The sequence below is a fragment of the Peromyscus californicus genome, unplaced genomic scaffold, assembly GCF_007827085.1.
Source record: "Peromyscus californicus insignis strain IS unplaced genomic scaffold, ASM782708v3 Scaffold_12__1_contigs__length_115047231, whole genome shotgun sequence".
NCBI classification, from domain to species: Eukaryota; Metazoa; Chordata; class Mammalia; order Rodentia; family Cricetidae; genus Peromyscus; species Peromyscus californicus.
Genome location: NW_026294413.1, coordinates 1,950,583 through 1,974,811, shown reverse-complemented (window position 1 = coordinate 1,974,811; position 24,229 = coordinate 1,950,583). Strand labels below are relative to the sequence as shown.

General features: G+C 39.7%; 1 protein-coding gene across 3 annotated transcripts in view; it reads left to right on the top strand.

The window, feature by feature from the left end:
* Positions 1-24,229, top strand: part of Pcca (propionyl-CoA carboxylase subunit alpha) — a 359,494-nt gene that overhangs the window by 246,869 nt on the left and 88,396 nt on the right. For all 3 annotated transcript variants that reach the window (XM_052732382.1, XM_052732381.1, XM_052732383.1), the window contains one exon: positions 6,828-6,926. In XM_052732382.1, the coding sequence (XP_052588342.1) occupies positions 6,828-6,926 (99 nt within the window). The remainder of the gene's footprint in view (positions 1-6,827; positions 6,927-24,229) is intronic.

Here is a 24,229-nt window from a genome sequence, read left to right as displayed (position 1 = left end):
GAAAGCAAGTGGAGCCTCAGCCGGTGCTTCTTATCTCCAGTGTGTTGGTAGGAGCAGAAGCAAGGTAAGCAGTGGATGGAAGGAATACCTGCAGTTTTAGCTCAGGTTTACCTCTGCATAATGCTAAGCTCTTAGACATTGAGTAACATGAAATTTAGAAAAGTAGACTTTACATGTGACAAAGCCAAGGGCAAACTAGAAGCATTTATGAAGCCCACACCTTCCTGTAGTTTTATTTGTGGAAAAGGGCTGGGAAAGACTTTGTTTTTGAGTTTACATTCCTCCTAATGTTGAGTAGTTTTTAAAAGCTTAGCAGGTGCTGCTGCATCAGAAGCAACAGTGTTTTTACTGTGTCAGGCGGTAACCCTGAGGAAGTACTTTGTATTGTTGTTTTTTGTGATAATGTAAGTAATCTCAGTCAAATGCCATATAAATTTAGGGTGTGTATTTTTCCCCTTATGATGACGTGGCTAGGAAAACTGAATGTTCCAAAGAGGTCACAGGAAATGTTTCACACCAGCATTGCCTGTGCCACAAATGCAGCGGGCTGTTTTCAGTGAAATGCAGATGTACAGGGAGGTGACTTAATGTGGAAAAATACCTTCTGAAAATTGAAAGAAATCATGCTTTTGGGTTGTTTATGAAATGCCTTAAATATCCTCATTTTGGATAACTTCCAATTAAACCTCTCTCTGATTATGCTGGGAGAAAGTTTTCAGAAAATAAAGCATGTGAGGTGCATTTCATAACTCCCACCCACCATAGCCAAGCTCTGATTCATCCAAATTTACAATGCCCATGACTTTAAATTAGCATGTCATCTTTAGATGACTGCGGAATGGTAAGCCGCCTGACGTCCTTTGCTTACTTTAGTGTGTGCACCTTCTCCACCACCTTTTTCTCACTCTTACATTGGCATTACCATGTCCCCTCTGTTTCAGGTTTGGAAATGACCATTTCATGCTTATAGAAAATTCCCCTGGCTTTGGTGAGAACTTTTTGGAGACTCTGGAGGGCTTAGGGGAGGTTTGTGGCCTCTACATCTGGGGAGAGGTGATACGGAGATCCAGATGTGGATGGAAGTGGCAGTGAGCTGATGAGAAGAGCTTGGCCTAGTGTGGGATCCTCTCCAGCCCTCAATTCCTAGAGTTCTTCTTTTCCTAGTCTTTGTAATCTCTCTGCCTCCTCTCAGTCCTTTTCTATTGGTCTTTGTACCCTCTGCTTGTGGTTACCCAATTCTTGAATATTGATTTTTTTTCTGGCATATTCCACCCCCTTCTTGCCTTCAGAAGTGACTCTTCCTCTCTCTTGTAAATCCCTTCCTAGAACCTCTGCAGTCTGCTGCACTGCTTCTCCTTCCTTGGGGCCACCTTCAGATTCCCTTCTGTGCACCCTCTGCTTGCAATAGAAGACATGTGGCCAGTGTGTGTTCTGGCTGACTCAGTGTGACCGTCAGTACTTGTATTTTCTCTCTAGCCACCAATAGCCAGCTTAGATTTCCTGGCTTGTGATCACAGATACCTGTGAGGTGGTATCCCATGCTAAGGGTAGATTCACTCCTTACCTGAACTCATTGTTCACTGTTGGCTCCTTCTTGCCACAGGGGTTTTGTTTTGTTTTCCTTTGGGATTTAAAAAAAATTGTGTGTTATGTTATATAATATGTGTATGTGTGCCATTTGTGTGTGTGTATGCTATGGTGTGCATGTGGAGATAAAAAAATAACATTGTATGTTGGTCTGTTTTTCACTGCTGTGTACAATGAGCTGGCTAACCTGTGAGGCTCTGAAGATTGTACCAGGACTTTTTTCTTTTGGGCCACCAACCAGCTCCCAAATCATGACACAGAGACTGATTATTAAAGTTGAAAGCTTGGCCTTAGCTTAGCTCTTTTCTGACTAGATCATTTAACTTAAATTAACTTCATCTACCTTTTGCCTTTTGCGTTTTACTTTTCTTTCTGTATGTCTTACTTTCACTGCTTCTCGTGGCTGGCTTCTTGCCCTGGGCGTCTCCCTTGTTCTCTCCTCCTCTCATTCTTCCTTCTATTCTTTTTTGAGCCTAAATTTCTCCTCCTATTTATTCCCTCTGCCTGCTAGCCTCACCTATCTTTTCTCTACCTAGCTATTAGCCATTCAGCTCTTTATTAGACCAATCAAGATGCCCTAGGTAGACAAGGTAAAATAGATGCAACATATGTTTACATAATTAAACACATCCTTACATCATTAAACAAATGCAGCATAAACAAAAGTAACACACCTTTACATGATTAAATGCAGCATAAACAAACTTTAACTGTGTAAAGATGTGTTAAATAATATTCTGCAGCATAAACAAATGTAACATATCTTTCCCTAGTTAAAATAATATTCTACAACATAGGAATCTCCCATCTCCAATGCTATGGTGATAGCAACATGATATTGCATCCGGCTTTATTTGGGATCTGGGGATTTGAACTCAGGTCCTCACATTTGTGTAGCTAGTGCTTTATCCACTAAGCTATCTTACAGGATTGGATTTCTTAAAAAAAAAAATCATTTTTATCCTCTTAGGTATATTCCTCTGCACACCCCGAATAGTAGCATATTTACCTAATTCCAACTCATCTTTCTGATCTTAGCTTAAAGGCCACCTTCTCAGAGAGATGTATATCTTCCTGTTGGGAATTAAAGAATAGTGAAAAATTTTAAATCATTGCATATCACTGGGGACTGGAGCTATAGTTCAGAGTAAATCACTTGCCTGGCTTATAAGAGGCCTTGGGCTCCATACCAACACTGCAATCAAACAAGCAAACAAAGTTACTTAATTTTAAAGATAGCTGTTGTGGTCCCTGACGGTCTTCCCAGCACTTGGGAAGCAGAGACAGGAGAATTTGGTGTTCGTGTCAAGCCTGGGCTACATTCAAGACACTGTCTCAAAAAACATACAAAACAACAAAAAGTACATGTGCCTAGTGTTTTCTTAAGAAAGAATAGAACACTGTATATATCGTTCTGTATTTCTTTGAGAGTAGTTTTACTTTAGTAGTTTTATAAAGATGTCTCATTTTCAGAACCCCCTTCAAGTCCCTACATTGCAGATAATTTATTTTTATATTATATCTTAGGGAAACCTTGACTGGGTATAAAGTTAGTTACTTTGTTTCCTTTGGTCTACTTGGAACAAATTGCTCTGAGATTTTCTTTGTTGGCATTGCTCTTGTCTAATTAGGCTGACTTTATTTTCTTTTCCTTCCTTGGGTGTAGATTCTTAGTTTTGCCCAAGTAGCCATATAATTATTTCTTTAGGCATACAATTCCATTAATATCATAAGCCTACAAATTCAATGTTTTTGTTTTTTTGAAAAGTTACTCTGGCTGGGCATAGTGGCACACACCTTTCATCCCTTCACTTGGAAGGCAGAGACAGACAGATCTCTGTAAGTTTGAGGCCAGCTGGACTATATAGTGAACTCTAGGCTGGCCATAGCTAGGTAGTAAGATCCTGCCTCAAAAAACAAACAACAAAACAGAAAAGTTACTTTGTCACATCTTTGGCTTTACATCTATCTTTTTGCTTTATATGCCTTTTTGAAGAAGACAATTGTGTATTTTTGTGTTGTCTTTCTTCCTTCTCCAAGTCTGTTTCTTCACTGTTGCTGTCATGTGACTGGCTGTGTTTTGTTGTGTAGTTTCTCTGTCCTGGTGTTTCTTTTAGTCACATTCTATTTTTGGTTGCTTCTTCATGTGGCTTTTTTCTCTATAGTGTTATTTTTCTCTTCATTTTTTTTCTGAGCTCTACCAGCTTGCTTTTCATTTCCTTCTGTTATTGTATAATCTCTTCTTTGAACCTTTGTTTTTCTTCTTTGAGCTGTTTTTTTTTTTTTTTTAAAGAAGGTCACATTTCCTATGGTTGCTTTGAGTCTTTGGAGAACTATTTATCTGAAGTCTTCCTGTGTTTCTTTGAGTAGTTGTTCTTGTGTTATATGCTCCTAATTTATTTACCCTTTTCTTTTATAAAATTTTCCTCAGTTGTATCCCAAGATGCAGCATTGGCTGTTTTCTCATCACTGTGTACGTTGAATTAGGGAAGGCTGGCTAGAAACGGAGATTGCACTTCCCACAAGCTGGTTCCCTGTGCTCTCTTTGCCCACATCTGATCTTGGTTTCTTCTGTGGCAGGGTTTGTTTTACATTAGCTGTTGTCACTGAAGAGGTAGGGCGGTGGCAAGTTCAGCACTGTTCTTGGTGTAGTAATGAGGAAATGCCCCCCATTCTTCATCTCCTGTGGTGATCCTGGAAGACTTGTGTGAACAGCATATAAGACGTAGCACCTGGAGTTCCCTTGGTCAGTCTGCCCAAACTTTCCATGGAAGCAAACTGTGGTACTTTTGCTCCCTTGTGGCTTATCCACACAACTGAGTTTCATCCATCTGATAACAATATCAATAAAGTCATTGCATCTGTTGTTCACTATATTTGTCTTGGGGAAATTTGATTGCTGATAGGGGCCTAGAAAGGTGTGGGGTAGTTTCTGCCACATTCCCTCATTTAATATTTGCAGATGTACTTGATGTTTATTTCTGGAGTTTCGATAGCGTCCTTGCTTCAGAGGTAGTGAAATCACAAATCTGTGCTGATTTCTTATCTAGTGTATATGGAAATGTGGTCCCTTTTTTTCTCAGTCCTGTAGAGTCTTTCTTATAAGACCTCTCTGTTAGTAGGGAAGAAAGAAGACAAGCTTCCATGTAAACTGGATTATGATTTCCTTTTGTGCAAAGACACTTTTCCAGGCACTGTTGTTTCAGGTTTCTTCCTCTGCCTCCAGATCCCACCAAAATAGAGCTTAGGTGCATGTGCCAGAGCATTGGAACAGTGGTCAGAGCCAAATTAAGATGATGGTAGTGGGGCAGAGAGCCTTCCAAGTCTGTGCTGCTGGGCTGACGGACCATTAGCTGTTGAGTAGCAACTTATGGTCTCATTTGAGCTTTTCTGGTGCTATGACTGCATTGAAAAGACTTCTCCTGCCTACAGTCCCTGCTGTGTGCCTGCAGCCATGGAATCTCTTGTGCCATGTGGTCCTCATCCTGTCTTAGACCTGACTGATCTACTAAGACATGTAGAAACTTATAGATTCCTATCATGGAAGTGGACTCACTTCTTTAATCAACTTCTCTGGCTGTGTCCTCAAGCTTGGATCCTTTTAGGGTAGCCAGTACTTGACAGAAATGTTTCAGCAAGTCTTTGTTCACTGTTGTCTCTTCATCTGTCCCCAAGGGTCTAATAGAAAGACAATGGAACACTGACATCTGATTTTACAGAGTGGGTGTGCAGTTTGGTTGACAGTGGGGGTTTGTTGGCCATGTATCTTGGATCTGCTTTAGGCTTTAGGAAACTTGTGCAAGTGTGTATAGGCCTAGAACCGTGCAGGTTTCCTCCTCCCCCAAAGTCCATTGGCCACTGGGCCATGGGGGGCAAAGGGAGAAGAGGCATCACAGAGTCTTATCCAGCCTGTGAATAGAATGGAGATAGCCCTCTAGGAGATGACTTCAGCTTTATTTGAGTATAGGGAATATATAGGATTGGGGCGGTAGATGGGGACTCACCTAACTTGCATTAAATAGCACGCTTCTGTCATAAGGCTCCTAGTATAAGTCTTAGCTATCATATGTGGAAGCACAGTGCTATAGTAATGTTCCTAACACAATATCTAACTGTCATATGGGCAGCAGGGGAAGCTTCTACAGAGAACTGCATCCAGGGTCACACTAGAGATAGTCAGGCACTGGGCCTAGACAGTCTCCAAGTAAGGTCAGGTAGAGAACAGGGTGCCTTCTGCCAGGGGGTCTGGGGTGGGTGGGGGTGGCGGTCCTCCATGTTGCCAAGCTCTGAGAGAGCTGCCAGGCTGTGGTGGACTGTAACCTCTGACCAGCAGGGCCCTCAGCAGAACAGTGGTGGTGTTTGCAGCCTATCTCTTGTACCAGAGTTAGGAAAAACCTTTGGTGAGTGTTTTAAGTTAACCTTGATTTTTTTCCTTTCAACTGCTTTTATGTTACTTACTTAGAAATTAAAAATGCCTCTCTAATTGTATCTATGATTTGAAAAATTACGGCCTTTTTGTTTTTGATGATAATTTGGTAAAAATTATTGGGCTGCACATGGTGTTGCATGCCTTTAATCTCAGCATTCGGGAGGCAGAGGCAGGCGAATCTCTGAGTTCAAGGCCAGCCTGGTGTACAAAATGAGTTCCAGGACAGCCAGAGCTACACAGAGAGTCCCTGTCTCAAAAAAAACAAACAATAATTATTTTTTATGATTGGCAACTGTATGGTAGAACTTTTCAAAGTTTGAATAGACTGGCTGCTCAGCACCAGAGAGGCTGGCCTAATTAAGGTGTGTGTTTAATTAAGATAACAATGCTTAATCCATCATTAAAATTAGCACCGAGAAAGTTCTTTCTTGGTCCTTGGAGAGGACATTATATGCAAGCCCTGTTGTGTGGGTTGCAAAGTGTCACTGGAATTTATATGCATTACTTGTTTAATTGCAGTAAATGTAGCATGTCCAGCTAGATTTTGAGTTAGAAGGCTGTTTGTTACCTACTGGAAATCACTTGAAGCCTCAGTATCCAGAGGCAGCTGTTCACAGGTCCTTCACCTCTCCCCAGAGATGGCTGGGAAGACTCTATTGTTGGACCCTGTCTTTCATGGCTGCAGCAGTAAACATGACAGGTTGTTTGGAAGCCATCTGTTAAAATGGCTGCTGCTTTGCATGCAGCAGTGAACTTGAGATCAGTTTCCTGTCTTTCTTCGTGGTAACAGTCTTATTTGGTGTCACAACAGGTGGAAGTTGATGGGTCGAAACTAAATGTGACCAGTACGTGGAACCTGGCATCACCCTTACTGTCTGTCAACGTTGATGGCACGCAGAGGACTGTGCAGGTAAATGTTCACATGATTTACTTAGAAGGCTTCAAGTTCAAAATCTTTATCGCTTCCCATGTGGCTAATTCTGACATAATAAGGAAAAGCTTTATTTTATTCATTGTGTATTTTTTGTAGTTGTAAAAGTATTTTTCTTCTTCTACTTTTACTAGAGGACTTTGAGCTATGTCTTAATTTCAGAGAATATTTTCTTTTCTTTTTTCAGAGAACCTCACAAAGCCATTGCATTATATTTTGCTGGAAATAAATCATCTCACAGGCCTCTTAAAAAATTACTGGATGAGAAGTCATCTTTTTCATTGTAGGTTTTTAGTTATAAATCAGGGCTTGCATAGATTACCTTCTTTTTATGCAGTTGAAATTAGGCAGTTTTAGGTTAGCAGAAACATGACCATGCAGGTTGACTTTCCATAGCATATGCCTTAGAAAGTTAGTATTATAATTTGAGTAAGCTCTCCACCCCACCCCCTCAATGTACAGTGTCTTCCTCTGAGCAGGGGCCTTGAAGCCAAAAAGTGGATAGGATGTTCTTTGTAATCATTGGCCTCCATTTAAAGTAGAAAACCATGGAAGGAGCTAAACCTGCCACATACTGAGGCCAAAGGCTCCTGGAAAACCAAACACTAAACAAAAACCAAGGGAAAATGTTATGATACATGAAGAAGAACTTTAAATCCCCAAAGCATCAAATGCTGATTCTTTAACTCAGTTTTACATAGAAAACCAAAGAATCACACCTGCTTTGTGCCTCATCCATACCTGTCTCTACTTATAGAGACTGTTGGTCTGAGGACGCAGACTCAGTAGTAGATATCTGATGACTGAATAGTTTCCAAGCTGGGCTCAATTGGTGTGTTATCTCTATGGGTCTAAGAATAATTGAACTCTCAGTACTGAGCCTGATGTTTTGGCTTCTCCCCGTGTAATATTTTTCTTCTATATCCTAACTCTTTGCCTCATTTTATTTCTAACTTTATAAATTATGAGATAAAACTCTTTGAGACCCTTGAAAGATATCACTACACACTTTCACACTACTTAAATCCATTTGTTGGGGCTTAGGGATGTGGTTCAGTGGCAGAGTGCTTGTCTAGCATGGACAACACCCTGAGTTTGATCCTTAGCATTGCATAAAACCAAGTGTGGTTGTGCACTCCTATAATCCTGGCACTTGGGAAATGGCAGAGGGAAGTTCAGAAACTCAAGGTCCTCTTTAGCTATGTAGACTTGGATACCAGCCTGAGATCTTGTGTAAACAAGCAAGCGTACAACCACAAACAGACAGATGAATAATAAATGTATTTATTATTGTATCTTCAAAATGGTTGTTTTGTTGTACCTATGGTCAGTCGCATATTCTCTGTTGGAATACGGTTATGGTTTGAGACACATGAGTTTGATTGTTATGTGTTTAGGTACATAGTGTGACCCTCAGTGGTGAGAAGACATAGCAGTTTTATACATGTTTTCCTGTCGTGGTACTTTTCAACATCCTCCCTGGTGTCTCTGCTGATAGTTGTCTTGCTAGCTATTTGACATGTAGAACTTTATTGGTGAAATTATTAAGGCCACTCCATGTAGTTAAAAGGGAGGTTTATTTTGTGGGGTAACTTACAAGTGAAGGGATAGGTTACAGGGTCTGGGAAAGGTGTAGCGCAGTCTGGCGGTGTTCTCTGGAGAGCTCTGCTCGGTCTACTTCCAGCGTCCAGGGTCCAGGAACCAAGAGAGCTGGTGCATTCGGATCTCGGGTGTTCAGGGTCCTCTCTCGGCCCGCCTTGTAGGCGTGACAGTTACTGAAGCCTCATTGGGGGTTGGAACTTCCAGATCAAAGCTGGAATGGCTACCCACTACATCTCCCCGTTTTGTCTAAATAAGAAGGTTCTAACCTAATACAAGACTATACAAAGGAATGGTTATCAAATATTGTTCAGGAGTAATGAGGGATAATCACCAAGATAAGATGGAACTACAACCAATGCCAACAATATCAAACAAGAAACACATACTAAAATCCAGAGAAGTCTAGAGCATAGCTAAATGGCATGTTACAAAGATCATTCCAAAAGGTGTCCTATCCTAAAGAACCTGAATCTAATACTTAATATGTTCTATCTACTAAGTTGTAACTATAACTGCTAGTCTTCAATCCCATCAAAAACCTGAGAAGGAATATAATTGTACCTGAGAAATGGAAGATGGATGCAAGCAACTTTTGGGAATCTTGTAAGAGTAGACAGAGACAGCCGGCAGCCTGGACAGTCACCTAATGTTTCTCAGCATTGTTGGTGGATTCAAATTGGCTACAGGCCTAGAGTATCTGACAGACCATTTTCAGAAGCAGGAATTCTGAAAGACCATCTTACCCTGTCTTGGCAGAGTACAGTGATCGCTTTCCTTGTGTCCCGCTTGTCCAGAAGGACAGCACTTGTATTGTCAGCAGTTGAGGCAAGGGCAGTTCTTTGCCCAATAGGCCATTTTGTGCCAAGAAGACAAACTTCCAAATGGAAATGTCTTAGAAGCCCAATGTTCTCTCGGGATCAAATTGGTGCTGCCAGGAGCAATTGTGTCTCACATCAACAGAATTCTAAGTTATTTAAATGCCATATTCTCTAGGTCTGTGAAGTGTTTGAAGATTACCTGTCCATCCGACCTATGTATCTGTAAATCTGGATAACCTAACTAACATAACTATAGAGATGACAAGCTTAGGTGACTATAAATCTGTAAGTCTTATCTACCTAAATAACCTAAGGACTAATGCTTCATGTAAACAAGGTAAACAGTCTATAAGCAAATATACGGTAAAGGACGATGACTTCAAAATTGTGACAATACACAAGATATTTATAACAGAGGTAGGAATGTATAGTGCGATACGCAATATGACAATAATCTTAAATATATATCAATATACAGAATATCCTAAACAGAAGTAGAACATACATACAGTATGACAGATATAAATTTACATTTGTATCAATATACAAATATTTCAAATAAGAGTAGAAATATATGTACATTATAACAAATATAGTTCTGTATTTGTATCAATATACAAATTATCTGAAACAGGAATATAAAAATAGTTTACATTTGTATCAACATGTAAGAATCCATAACAGTGCAAATTACAGTGCAAATTATCTAAGGCTGCTATTTTATTAAATTTGTTTACTAGTATACACAATAATCTACCATAATATCTTATACCTATCCATTCCATTTTTGGCTACCCACTATAGAACTTCAGCTAGACATGTATTTAGAGTAATCATCATCACCATTTTCTCTAGAAAATCCATTTTCTCTGGATGATGTTCAGTACAATTTTATTTTTCATTTTGTAAGTTCTTTGTTGCAAAGAGCATCCACAATACCTGGAGTATATGAACCCATTGAAGCATCCTCTGGACTTGTTGAAAGAATTGTGGGACCAAGCTAGTGCTTTCTAACTAGATGTAAACTCTCTCAGAAACATAAATGGTATATTGGCAAAAATATCAGTTGCTAAAATCAAGATAAGACCTTTTTCCTTATGAACAGGAATGATTTTTATGTACTTTTTGTGGAGTTGGGCTTCAGAGCTGACTTGACAAACTACCACATGGTCCTTGTGGAATGAGTGTGAGTGATAAGTGATAATTATGAATCATGAACGTGCTCATGTTGCCATAGGTATTATTTGAAGCTTAATGCATATAGTAAATGTTTTAATCTTCATAACATAAACAGTAGATGGTCTCCTTGCTTCTTTTTATCAGTGAGACCCCTGAGGGTCAGAGAAAGTAAGTGACTTACTTAAGGTCATCCGGCTAATAAGATGTAGCGCAGGAATTTAAACCCACATACTTGCTGTAGGGCTTCCAATGTAGGACCCTGAACCAGCTGTGTGACCCCACTGTGCTCTGTTTCTTGCCAGAGTTGCTCAAGTCACATTTTCCTGTCATTCGTGTTTTAACCTAGTGCTGCTTTCAAACTCTAGTGTGCAGAAGAACTATTGGAGTGACCTTGTTAAATTCAGGCCGTGGGTGCACCTGCAGACTTGACTAATTCATAGGTCTAGATTCCATCTGTATTTCTAGCAGGTTCTTAAGTGATGCTCAGGAGGCTGGCCTGGGAGCCACATTAAAAGAGCTGCTTCACATGTGTGCCATCACTAGTAAGCTGAAAGGCGTGAGTAGTGAGGGAGGAGCCAAATCCGACACAGCCTTCTTAGTTCTGTGGACTCTGCTCTGGCAATAAGCCAATAGCTTATTTCCAGTGGGGAAGTGATGTCATTGGTAAACCTCATGGGCACACTATTACTCCCTGTTTTCTTTAAAAACCAACTGTATGTGCTATGTGCAGTCACTTGGCTAAGGAATTTTATATGTGGTCGCCATCTTTCAGTTGATCTGAAGGTGCTGCTCTCACTTGACTTGGAACCTGCTGTCTTGCCAAACTCCTGACAGGGAGGCTGGATGGCTGGACGGACAGAGGGCAGGTCAGCGGGTGGATATGCACTTTTCTTGGGTTCCAGAATTCCTGAAGTAAGTCTACCTTAGCTGCTGTGGGATGTTCTGTATGGCAAATGTGTTGCTGATTAGTCAATAAATAAAACACTGATTGGCCATTGGCTAGGCAGGAAGTGTAGGCGGGACAAGGAGGAGAATAAAGCTGAGAAGTGGAAGGCTGAGTCAGAGAGACACTGCCAGCCGCCACGATGACAAACAGCATGTGAAGATGCCGGTAAGCCACGAGCCATGTGGCAAGGTATAGATTTATGGAAATGGATTAATTTAAGCTGTAAGAACAGTTAGCAAAAAGCCTGCCACGGCCATACAGTTTGTAACCAATATAAGTCTCTGTGTTTGCTTGGTTGGGTCTGAGTGGCTGTGGGACTGGCAGGTGAGAGAGATTTGTCCTGACTGTGTGTGGGTCAGGCAGGAAAACTCCAGCTACACTTAGCTGTTCTTTGATCCTGAGATTTAGATTTCTCTTCTCCCAAACCTTTCCCTAGTAACTGTGTTCTTGAGACAGCTGCCTTGGGTGTTTTATGGGGGCTCTCTAGTTCTTGACCTCCCATATCGGTAGAAGCCACACTGTAAAGACAGCCAGACAGGTAGAGCTCTGCAGATGCAGACCACCATGGTTCCTGTGATAGCAAAGGCAACGAGGGCTCATAGGACCCACCCAAAGGTTCTCCTTGCAAATGGAAGCAACTGACTGACTGTTGCTCTGGGCAGTACTTAAGCTGTTTCAGGCCAGTGGTACCCCCTTCTAATGGGCATAGATCTGGAGAGCAGCAAAAGTCTGCCTCCATCTGTCCCTCTCCTCTCTGAGGCTTGTGCACACCATGGCCTCCCTCTCACCTGCTTGGTGCTCATTACTCATTGCTCAGAGACAGCTGCTCTGCGAGGCCCAGGTTCTGCCATATGCACCGAGCTGCTGCTACAGCTTTTTCTTTTCTGACTTAAGGATCATATGTTTACAAAGAACCCTGGTCACTGTTGATGAGCACCAGTCTATCTCATAGGAGTGGTTTAAAGAACCAGAAATGTAGACATTGAAAACTGTTGAGAAACATTAAAAGTCCTCCCTCACTGCCTCAAGTAATTATTTTTCCTATTTATCTGACAAGTCAGTTTTCTTCAAATACCATCATTTGTAGAAAATAAAATGACAGTGTTTATGATTTATTTGCTTTTTCATACTATGTATTTGCTAGTGTTTCCCCCTGGATTTAGGTCTGTTAATATGACGTTTACTAAAGAAGTGTTACTGGGTGACCTGGGAAATCCTGTCACTCTCATGTGCTTTGTGACAAGATGCACTTAGATATCCAAATCACCTATTTTACAACTCAGCATAAAACAGGCCTTCACAGTAGAAAAGGAATGTGAGCCTCATACAAAATTGTATATTTTTGTTCTTTCTTTTTTTCATTTGTATATTTTTATGAGCTATATTTTTAAAGTAAAGAAGTGAAATTAATTTTAATGTATTCTATATAAATATACTTGTATATTCTAGAATATATGCAAAAGAGAATTTTAATATAAAACAATATAAAATTGATGTGACCCTAGGAACCACATAGATGTCTGGCATGTGTGCTAGGCATACCATCTCAAACCAGACTACCAAAACAATGAAGTTATATTTTACAGAAATATATATTATATCACTATAGTTTATTTAAAGATTTATTTACTATATTTTATATAAGTGTTTGCCTTTCCTTGTGTATATGTGTGTGTGTGTGTGTGTGTGTGTGTGTGTGTGTGTGTGTGTGTATCAGTTGCATGCCCAATATACCCAGAGGCCAGAAGAAGCCATACATTCCCCAGGAACTGGAGTTACTGACTATTGTGAGCTGCAATGTAGGCACTGGGAACTGAGCCTGGGTCCTCTGCAAAAACTGCAAGTGTTCTTAGCCACTGAGCCATCTCTGCAGCCCTTACAGTTTTAAAATTACAATAAAATTGATTGAAGTAAAATAAAATTGAAATTTTAATTCCTCAATTATTTGAAGAAGCCCCATATGATTAGTCTGGTTGTTGAGAAAACTTGCCTGTTAAATGCTTTATAACGCAGAGAGTGTTTCAGATCAAATCATATAGTGGTTTTATTTTGTTTCAGTGTCCCCTCCATGTGTCAACCATCATTTTGATACCTATCATTTAAAAATTAGTTGGGTTAAGGGCCTGGTAAAGTGCTTGCATTGCAAGCCCAGGACCGAGTTCTGTTCGCAGCACTCATGGAAAACACCAGTCATGGAGGCGCATGCTTGTTCTCCTAGCTCTGGGGAATCAGAGGCAGGAGGATCCCTACACTTGCTAGCCAGCCAGCCTAGCCTAATGGACAAGTTCCAGGTCAGTTAGAAGCCCTATTTCACAAAACAAGGTAGAAGGTGCCTACCTTGCTTAGGAATGATACCTGTGGTTGATTTCTGGCCTCCTTACACAAGTATGCACACATGAACATGCACATGCGTACCCTGGTATAACCATTTGAGCATGTAATGTCATCCCTACCTCCTGCAAATTAATTGGATTAACAGAATTAATGAAGAATAAATAAATGAGTTGAGTTCATTTTAAAGCAAAAGATGGATTTCCCATCTAGTTAAAACCATTTTTTCCAATTTTAAGAAGCTTAACAAAAACCAGAGCTTTTCCTACAAGATGGAATGATTTCCTACCCATAGGACTGAAGTGAGAAAGAAAACAGAAGATGTGCTGTGTCCTCCTTGTTGAGTTCACTTTCTGTCTCCTTCCTATGTGCTAGAACCTCTGCAGAGGGGCGTGCTGAATTAACAGAACTTTTTATTGTCATTATCAGTGTTATTGCCATGCCTGTGTTCCTTTCCTGTGAAGTAATTCTTTTGTAACCTTTGAAGGAGGCTCTTCAAATTGTCTTTGACCAACTTAAAAAGTTTTCCATTTCTTATGATGTAATTTGCTTGCTGGATTCTCTGTTTCTTGTTAGCAGTTCACAGGCTAGATTTTCATTTTGTGTAGTCACGTTGTCAGACATTCTCAGGCAGAGCCAGCTGACTGCTCCTGGCCTGCTTCTTTGTGTGGCATGATTTCTTCTACCCACCTGCTCACAGCAGGCTGTCTTCAGGCCTGAAGAGTGGCTAAACACTTGTGAAAGTATCTGAAGATCCCGCTAAGGTCTAACCGTTTCTGCATTGTGTGATGGGAGCTATTCACCATGTACTTTTGAAGACTGGTTTTTTCTTTCTCTTATTCTCACTTAAATGTTTTCAAGAGAAAATAAATTTATTGTGAGTCATTTTAAAGAACGGACTGCAGCACTCGTGCATGCTGTGTTGAGTAAGTCATTGTTATGTAACTAAGTGGAACTAATTTTCCATGTTAAAGCAGATAAATTTGGAATAGGGTCACATAAATCTCATGCCATTTACTGCAAAATAACAGACTGAATGGATTATTTGTGAACTAATTGGAGTATTAAATAGATTATATAACATGATAACTTAAAGTGCTTAGTAAGCTTAGGTAATGTAGACTATTACTCAAGTACGGAATGTGAAGGAAGACCAATTATGCTACAGGCTGTATGCACTTTCTATGATACATTTACAAGTGTATATCTACACAGAGATTGAATGAACTTTTTGAAACATCTGCAGCATCCTGGTGGTAACTGAAAAAAAATTTAAGTTTTCCATTTTAGAAAGAAGAAAATAAATGTTTTCCTGTCAATGTTTTAGATTAAAATGCCTCTCACAAGATCTGAAAACAAACTTTAATTTCAATCCTAATTCTTGTGTATTCATACTGAAGTTAATTTTTGTGTTCATTGTGTGTGTGTGTGTGTGTGTGTGTGTGTCTGTGTGTCTGTGCATGTATATACATGCTGGGGATTGAACACTCTATCACTGAGCTATTCCCTGCCCCTAAAATTAATTTTTTAATTGGAAAGTTAAGTGATTGAGCTCACAGTTTTGCTTATATTTGCTCATGCATAGAAAAAAAAAGAATCTGCTTCATAACATGTTTTCAGCCTTAAAATAAATGTTTTCCCTGTTTTTAAGATGTTTCTCCTCACCCCCACCCCTCTTAGAAGTAATTAGCTGTTATTTTGTACTGTATGCATGTGATTATTCCAGAGTCACCAAATGTAATATGAACCCATATATTTAGTTGTGTCAGATATATAAATATATAACAGAATAAGCAGGGGTTAGTGTTTTTTTCCTAAAGAAGTAGGAAATGAAAGAGTAATTATTAACCATCTCCTTTTCACTTTCCTGAAAACATCAATTACGGTTACACATCTTAAGAACAAGCTCGCCAGCAGAACAGAAATAACTGCTTTCACTATATTTCAAAAAATTTATTCACAGTTTAACAGCTGGGATGTATGTATGGCTGTAATTTAAGGCATTAGCTCTGAGGCAGGGCTACCTGCTTTGGACAGCAGTCCCGGGAGCCAAGTACGTCCTGGTCTTAGCAATGGCTTTGACCATTTGTTATAATTTGGAGATGTTCATTAATATAACAGAGCAGGAAAATAGCTTTCTGAATCTCATTCCTCTATATATGTGCACACCTTCCTTTTCCTTTACTGTTAACTAGAAAATTATGTTTGAGTTGCTGAGAGAGGAAGTGAGTTCCAAAGGGTGTAGGCACCAACTGTGTAGACGAGGGAAAGAGAAGAGCAGCTGCTCTGGGGACCGAAGACAAAGCCTGAGTAACAGAAATACTGCTGGGAATCAGGGAGGGAGGCACAGTCACCTCCTCCTCCTCCACGTTACCTGGGATGGTTTTTATCCTAGTAAGGTATTTGGGAATGCTTATTTTATTGTTTTGAGTGTCGTTGCTTTCCTGAGTAGGTAGATTTGCTAATTTTGTATTTGTTGAAGTTGTTTTATGAACAGAATCTTTTAGAGTTTTCATTCTGAAGAAATGAAAAAGCGTAGATGTTAGAGTAGACTCAATATAAGGAAAGAAGGATATTTTTTATCTGGCTTTGAAATACCATTTTAAACTTGAAAAGGAGGCATTTGAAATAGGCAAAAGGTAGCTATGTTTTAGGAACATCTTACTTCTTACTGAAGTTTTGCTAGCTTCTCAGGTGTGGCCCAGGCAGTTTACATACAAACTTGTCCCAAGTCAAAGTCATTAGACCACAGGTAGCATTTAAATAATAAACTATAGCAAGTGGTTTTCATTTTGTTTTGTTTTGATTTTGATTTTTAAGGACACGGTTTCTGTGTGTGACAGCCCTGGCTGTCCTGGAACTCACTTTGTAGACCAGGCTGGCCTTGAATTCACCTGTCTCTGCCTCCCTAGTGCTGGGATTAAAGGTTTACGCTATCATACCTGGCTACAAACTGGTTTTTAATATCTAAAATTATATATGTTTAACTGATAGATCATGATTGCCTGTGTCTCAGGGCACTTTGTACTGTCCCACCACATGTTCCATTGTGTAATGATCAGCCAGGATAGTTCAGTTTAGCCAGCTTCTCAAACAGTTGTCCTTTCTTTCAGAGAACATTGCAAAAGAACATGCCAAGTTTGTTTTCACTTTCTTGGGCTGTCAAAAGATTAGAATAAAAAGCAAATTATAGTTACCCCAGCAGATGTGCAAGGGAAAGCCCATATTGTAAATCCCTTGCCTGCTGCAGCCAGGAGCCTCCATCTAAACTTCAGCAGAAATGATACTGGCAGTGTGGGATCGTGACTGAGAGTGAGTCTCCAGAAGTAGCTCAGGTCAGTCTCTGAATGCCTTTCACACAGTGAGCTTTGCAGTTAACGTCACATGGGTGCCAGTGTTGGCAACACCTGTCTGTGAAAAGATATTTTCAGAGATGAAATGCCCGAACTTCAGTGTAGATGAAATGCTTATGATTTTAGTAAAGATGGATCTTAACAGGTAAAGGTTCCCATGTGATTTTGATGAGGACCATTTTGTGAACCAATTCAAACTGTCCTTTAAAAAAACATCCATTCTCAGTGTGATAACTGACATATCATCTACAGTCCAGGGCAGGCCCCATGCCCAGGAGTAGTCAGCCAGCACAGACTGGACTCGATGTGTTGAGGGGGTGGTGGTAAAGAAAGGGGGGGGAGGGAGAGAGGATGGAAGAATAAGAATCAAATTGGGTGGGTAGGGAGGTGGGGAAGGATCTGGAAGGAGTTGGGAATGGACAAAATGCATTATATGAAATCTCAAAGAATTAATAAGATTATTACTTAATAATCTGTTGTTGATAGTGGTAAACCAGCATTATAAAAAATTGTGCTTGGTTATTTATTATATTTTGATTTGCCCCCAAAAAGAGAGTATTTGCTCAAAAAGAAATTTGCTTATTCTAGAAGTAGTTATATAGTGTCCTCATTGTTGTCCATGGTCTCTTAACGCACAAAAAATTAACTCCTTGACCCAAGACAGACAGAAGTTGCTGAAACCTGAATTAGACAAAGACAATAGCAGTAGGGACAAGTGAAGCAATTTGGTGGATATTGTGGGTGGGGCATCAGAGATTAGCAGGTGCATTACTGCGTGCCAAGAAATTACAGAATTAAGGATTTAATGTTGATTGTGATACTTAGAGGACAGCTGTGGTGGATCAGGTCTATGGAAGGCAGGTCAGGAATTCTGTCTGGACTCTCCATGTTTGAGAGTTGCTTTAGATATGTAAGAGTTAGTATGAGTAATTGATTGTGTCCTGAACTAGAGCTGAAAACAAATTTGGAAGCCATACACAGTAGCATGGGTCTGTCACATGCAAACCATAAAGTGGAGTAAGTGTAGTGCTCATTCCTTTAATCTCAGCATTGACAGACCAAAGCAGGAAGATGCATGAATTCAAGGGCAGCCGGCCTACAGAGTTAGTTGCTGTTAAAAAAAAAAAGGGAAAATATTTATCTTAGACCTTATAATTAACTCACCATGGGTTGAAGATCTTGAAACTCTAAAGATATGCAAAGGGGAGAAGCCCCAGCTCTTGTCTGTTTCTCCAAGGAGGTTGGATAGTCTGAGGTAGTAGAAGTGTTCTGTGTGTCATTGTAGTGTTTCTGCAGTCACACACAACCATCAGAAGACATTGAATTCTAGGCTATATGTGGAATGAGACCAAGAAAGCTCCAAGGGAGTGGGAGAAAAACTTGGAGCCTTTGGTGGCCTTGAATTCAGTCAAGGAGGCCTTTGGGTATGGGATTCAACCCTTCTTTAGAGTATTGATTAATAAGGTGTAGACAAAAATGGATCTAAGATGTGGGAAGATACAAATTGTAGATTATCTCACCATGTATCTTAAGGCAGTAGTAGTTATGTCTATTCATGATTTTGTTTTTTGTTTGCTTTGATTTGGCCTTTATTTCTGAAATTTCTGAAATAATTATTTCTTGTATTTTAAAGTATTTCTTGAGTTTTGTCTCCTTTTTAAGAGATAATATATTTCATTTTGGGATTATGATTTTCATCTGGCATTTTTGTCATGGTATCATTTTTTGTGAGGTTATTTTTCTTCTCTTTTATAAGTTTATATGGATCATGAGCATGACACTTTTCTGTTCATTTTTACTTGAAATTAGGCTCTTTGTTGTCTGTTTTTGACATTTAGAAATGACATATTATTCCTGTAACTTTCTGACACAGACTAGTACGGAAGAAAATATAAGCACAGCTGGGAAAATCCTTCATCTAGTGATAATGGAGTGCATGGACTGGCTCTCTTGTACTGCTCTTGAGCCTTAGCTATATCAAAGTTGGCGTGCTGATGCATTGTGCACTCACGCTCTCCTTGTTCTCAGTTATTCCTTCCCAACCTTTTGATGGCTACACTTCTAAGTTCAGTAGCCAAACTTCTACTTTTGGACAACCTGCCCAAAATGCTGATTCAGGGCTGTATTGCTTGCTTTTGTCTTTCATAACCTGAAATATCTGAAGCATTCTTACTGAGGACTGACATTGTCTACACTATTGTCTTGTATTGGCATTAAGGAGAAAGCCCAAGATCCATGCTTCTGGTCCATATAGAACTCTCCATCTAAAGAATGATCATATATTAGCCTGTTAGAGATGCCACATCCCATACAGAAGGAGCATATACTTGTTAATATCCTGTACTTTAATTCCCTTGCCTCCACAAAACAAAGATCATCTTTCAAACTTGCAAATGGAAGATGATTCTAGTGGTGTTACAATTGGTCCTCTAGCCCATTCCTTCCCATTCCTGTGTATCTTCAACTGCAGACCATCAATCTTTCTAAAGCAGAGCTGAATAAGAGGGTTATAGAGCTGAGAATGTGGCTTAAGGAGAGAGAGACAGACACACAGAGAGAGACAGACACAGAGAGACAGACACACAGAGAGAGACAGACAGACACAGAGAGAGAGACAGACAGACACACAGAGAGAGAGAGAGACACAGAGAGAGAGAGAGAGACACAGAGAGAGACAGACACAGAGAGAGACAGACAGACACAAAGAGAGAGACAGACAGACACACAGAGACAGACAGACAGACGGACAGAGACAGACAGACAGACGGACAGGGACAGACAGACGGACAGAGAGACAGACGGACAGAGAGACAGACAGACAGATGGACAGACAGATGGACAGACAGACGGACAGAGACAGACAGACAGACGGACAGAGACAGACAGACAGACGGACAGACAGAGAGACAGACAGAGACACAGAGACACAGAGACAGAGAGAGAGCACACTTGCCTGGAGGAACTGACCATGGCTTCAGTCCCTGGCACAACAACAGAACATTGTGCATATGGACCATGACCTGGCTGTCTAAGTCCTCCCCAGTTTCCTGTCCTGCCACTTTCATCTTTCAAGTATCCCTACTTCTGACCACACTGAATGACTCCCCCTTCCTCCAACTTTCCATGCTTGCTCCTAATCCAAAACTTATATAAACTTTCCCATCAGCACAAAAGTTTTTCTTTCACTTCCTTTTGTAACGTTCCTGTTTAAATGTTCTATTGTGACTTATTTTTAGAAAGGAGCTCATTGTACTGCTGTGGAAGCATGAGTCCAAGTTTGAACTCCAGTACAAATGCTAAAAGGCACAGCAGTGCACATCTATAACTCCAGTACTGAGGAGGCAGAGACAGGAGGATTGCTGGCAGTCACTATAGCTGAACTGGTAAACCCCAGGTCAGTGAGAGACCCTATTTCAAAAATTAAGGTAGAGAGCAATTGGGAAAGACACTTTAGCATCTTCTGACCTCCACACACATGCATATACATCAAAAAAACATGTACACATAAACACAAAATGACTTATTCTATACATGATAAATTGTTGTCAGTTGTAAATGTTTCAAATATGTACATAGATTATCAAAGTGATAAATCAATCTAATTAAGCTATGTATTGCCTCAACCTTTCCCATCTATTTGTGGTAGGGGCCCTTAACACCTACTCCCTCAGCAATCTTCAGTGATACAATGTATTAGTTGGTATATTTTGGGTTTCTTGAAGTTAATCTACTGAGCTAAAACTTTTTACCCTTTGACTAATCACGCTCCACCAGTCAGCTCTCTACTTCTAGGAGTTCAGCTTTTCAAAATTCTCCATGTGAATGAAGTCCTGCGTTGTGTTTGGCTCTTTGTGACTGACTTTCTTCACCATACTGTCCTGCAAATTTTTCTGTATTTTTGCCCATGACAGGATTTCCACTATTTCAAGAGCTGAATAGTGTTCTATCAATTCAGTGATGGACTCCAGTAGATTCCATGTTTTAGAGGTCACATGACCATGCTGGTCTCTTGTCGTAGTGTTGGCCTCATTTTCTTTAGGCACCCACTGTTATATGTTGAACTCTCTGATTGTAAGTAGCTCTGAAGTTTTTGAGGCCCCTCTGTTCTGTTTTCCTTATTGGCTATATCCTGCTTATTTTTAAACCCCAAACTTTAGTGTTTAGCAGTAAGCCTTCTATAACTCTTCTCAAAACTTAGTTGATAATTCTTCCCATCTCACAATATCTAATACATTTTGGTGTTGTTCTTGGTATTTTACTCTTTTGGGGGGGCCCTCCACCCAGCTCCAAAATAAATCACTCACGGAGGCTTATTCTTAATTATGAATGCCCAGCCTTAGGTTGGTTTAGTTTCTAGACAGCTTTCCTTAACTTTAAATTATCCCATTTACCTTTTGCCTCTGGGCTTTTCCCATTGTCTTACTTCTGTAAGTCTTATTCATACTTCGTGGCTTGCTATGTAGCTGGGTGGCTGGCCCCTGGAGTCCTCCTCTGTCTCCTAGCTCTCTCCTCCCAATTTTCTCCTTGTATATCTTCTTTCTGCTTGCTAGCCCCGCCTACCCTTTCTCCTGCCTTGCTATTGGGCATTCAGTTCTTTATTAGACCATCAGGTGTTTTACACAGGCACAGTAACACAGCTCAGAGAGTAAAACAAATGCAACATAAACAAAAGTAACACAACCTTAAAATAATATTCTACTAAATTTTGGTGTGTGAATTTATCATATTGAAACGTAATTAATTCACTTACAATTTGTTACCTTTCCTGTGGTGTCCTGGGAGGTGGATCTTTTAAAGATTTATTTTATTTTTTTTACTTGTGTGTACATAAGATATGTGTGCCTGTATGAATATATGTTACATGTGTGGGTGTCTGGGGTAGGGTGGGCAGAAAAGGGCACTGAATCTCCTGAACCTGGAGTAACAGGCTGTTGTGAACTGTGTAACTGGAGACTTTTCTCTGTCCTGCCTTGTCCCATGGCCACTTGTAAATAATCACTCAGATTATTAATTATTAATTATAAACTGTTTGGCCTATTGCTCAGGCTTATTACTAACTAGCTCTTACAACTTAAATTAACCCATTGCTATTAATCTATATTTTGCCATATGGCTGTGGCATTACCAGTCTGCTGGCATCTTACTCCTTGGGCAGCTGGATGACGTCTACCCCTGTCTCTGCCCTTCTTCTCCCTGTATCTCTGTTTGGATTTCCCTTGTGGCTCTATTCTGCCTTGTCATAGGCCAAAGCAACTTTATTAACCAATGGGAGCAACACATATTCACAGGTACAGAAAGACATCCCACATCATTTCCCCTTTTCTGTCTAATCAAAAAGGGGAAGGTTTTAACTTTGACATAGTAAAATTACATGTAACAAAACAGTTATCAAGCAAGAATTATAGTTACAATAGCTAGTCTATTTGTATTTGGCAAAATTAAAGAAAATATTCTATCTATCCTATCATTGTGAGTCTAAAGTTTCATATATAATTTATCTTTTATCATAACTAAGGAAATTTATAACTATCTAGTCTTCAGCTCCATCAAAGACCTCAGAAGGATATAATATTATCTTAGAAATGATAGAGACATCATGTTGCCTGAACAGTCACCCAAAGTTCTTTTGTAACGTTAGGGCATCCATCTTCAGCCTATAAGTCTAAAGTATTGGGCAGACTTATTAGTGAAGCAGGAAATTTCAAGGACTGTCTCACATATTTTGGCAAAGTTTGTCAGTCACTTTCCTCTGTGTCCTACAGAATGTTTGGGAGTTTCTTCTGTGAAGCAGGAACCCTGAAGGACTGTTCCACCTTGTTTTGGCAAAGTTCAGCAATCACTTTCCTGTGGGCCCTGCATGTCCATTTTATACAGTATACAGTCAAACAATCAAGGCAAAAGAAATTTCTTGACCAAGTGGCTAATCTTGCCGTAATGAAAGCAAACTCCTATGGAGTTTCTTCGATAACTATCATCCTTTTATGAAGTAAATTGGTGCTGCCAGGAGCAGCTGTGTCTTATTGTCATGAAAAGTCTGTTATTGTAACATTTTAAATGCCATATTCTATAAGTCTTTGAAGTGTTTGAAGGTTACCTATTTATCTGAAATATATTTCCATATACCTAGAAAACCTAACATGACTATAAGGTTGACTGTTATAGATGACTGACTATTAGTCTGTGTAACACAAATTCTAAACAGTCTTTTAATAAAAATCCTACTGCCAGATATTGTGGTAAATGCTGAAAGATCAGAGAGACAAAGGAACAAGCCACAGCTACTACCTCTTACCTCACCAGCTCCTCAGCCTGGAAAGCCTCTAGTTCCTGTCTCCTCATGCCTAATATATCTTTCTCCACCCAGTCATCAGTTTCTGGGATTAAAGGTATGTGTGCTTCCCAAGCAAAGACATGAGATCTCAAGTGCTGGAATTAAAAGTGCTCAGGGCACTCAGGGATTGGGTTTAAAGTATTGGGATTAAAGGTGTGTGCCACCACTGCCTGGCTCTGTTTCTCTCCTAGACTTAGTCAGTCTCATGTAGCCCATGGTGACTTTGAACTCAGAGAGATCCAGATGGATCTCTACCTCCATAGTGTTAAGATTAATGGTATGTGACACCACTGCCTGACCTTTATGTTTAATCTAGTGGCTTGTTCTGTCCTCTGATCTTTAGGTAAATTTTATTAGGATACACAATATATCACCACATTTCCCTCTTTTTTTTTTTTTGTCTAAAATAATAAAAGAAGGTTATAACTAATATAAGAAAAACTATATATATAGTAAGTACAATAAGTATATATAATATGTACAGTCAAGAATTACATTAACAATGTCCAGTCTATTAACATTTGACAGATTCAGAGAAAATACTCCATTATTTATGCTATTTTAGTGAGTCCTAAGTATTGTACCTAATTCACTTTATATCCTAACTTGTATTACCAACCCCAAGCTATCTTTTGATGTCTTTCAAACTTATACACTTTACACATCTTTAGTGATTTTCTGTTCTGAATTTGTTAACAAGGAAAACTATAACTATAACTATC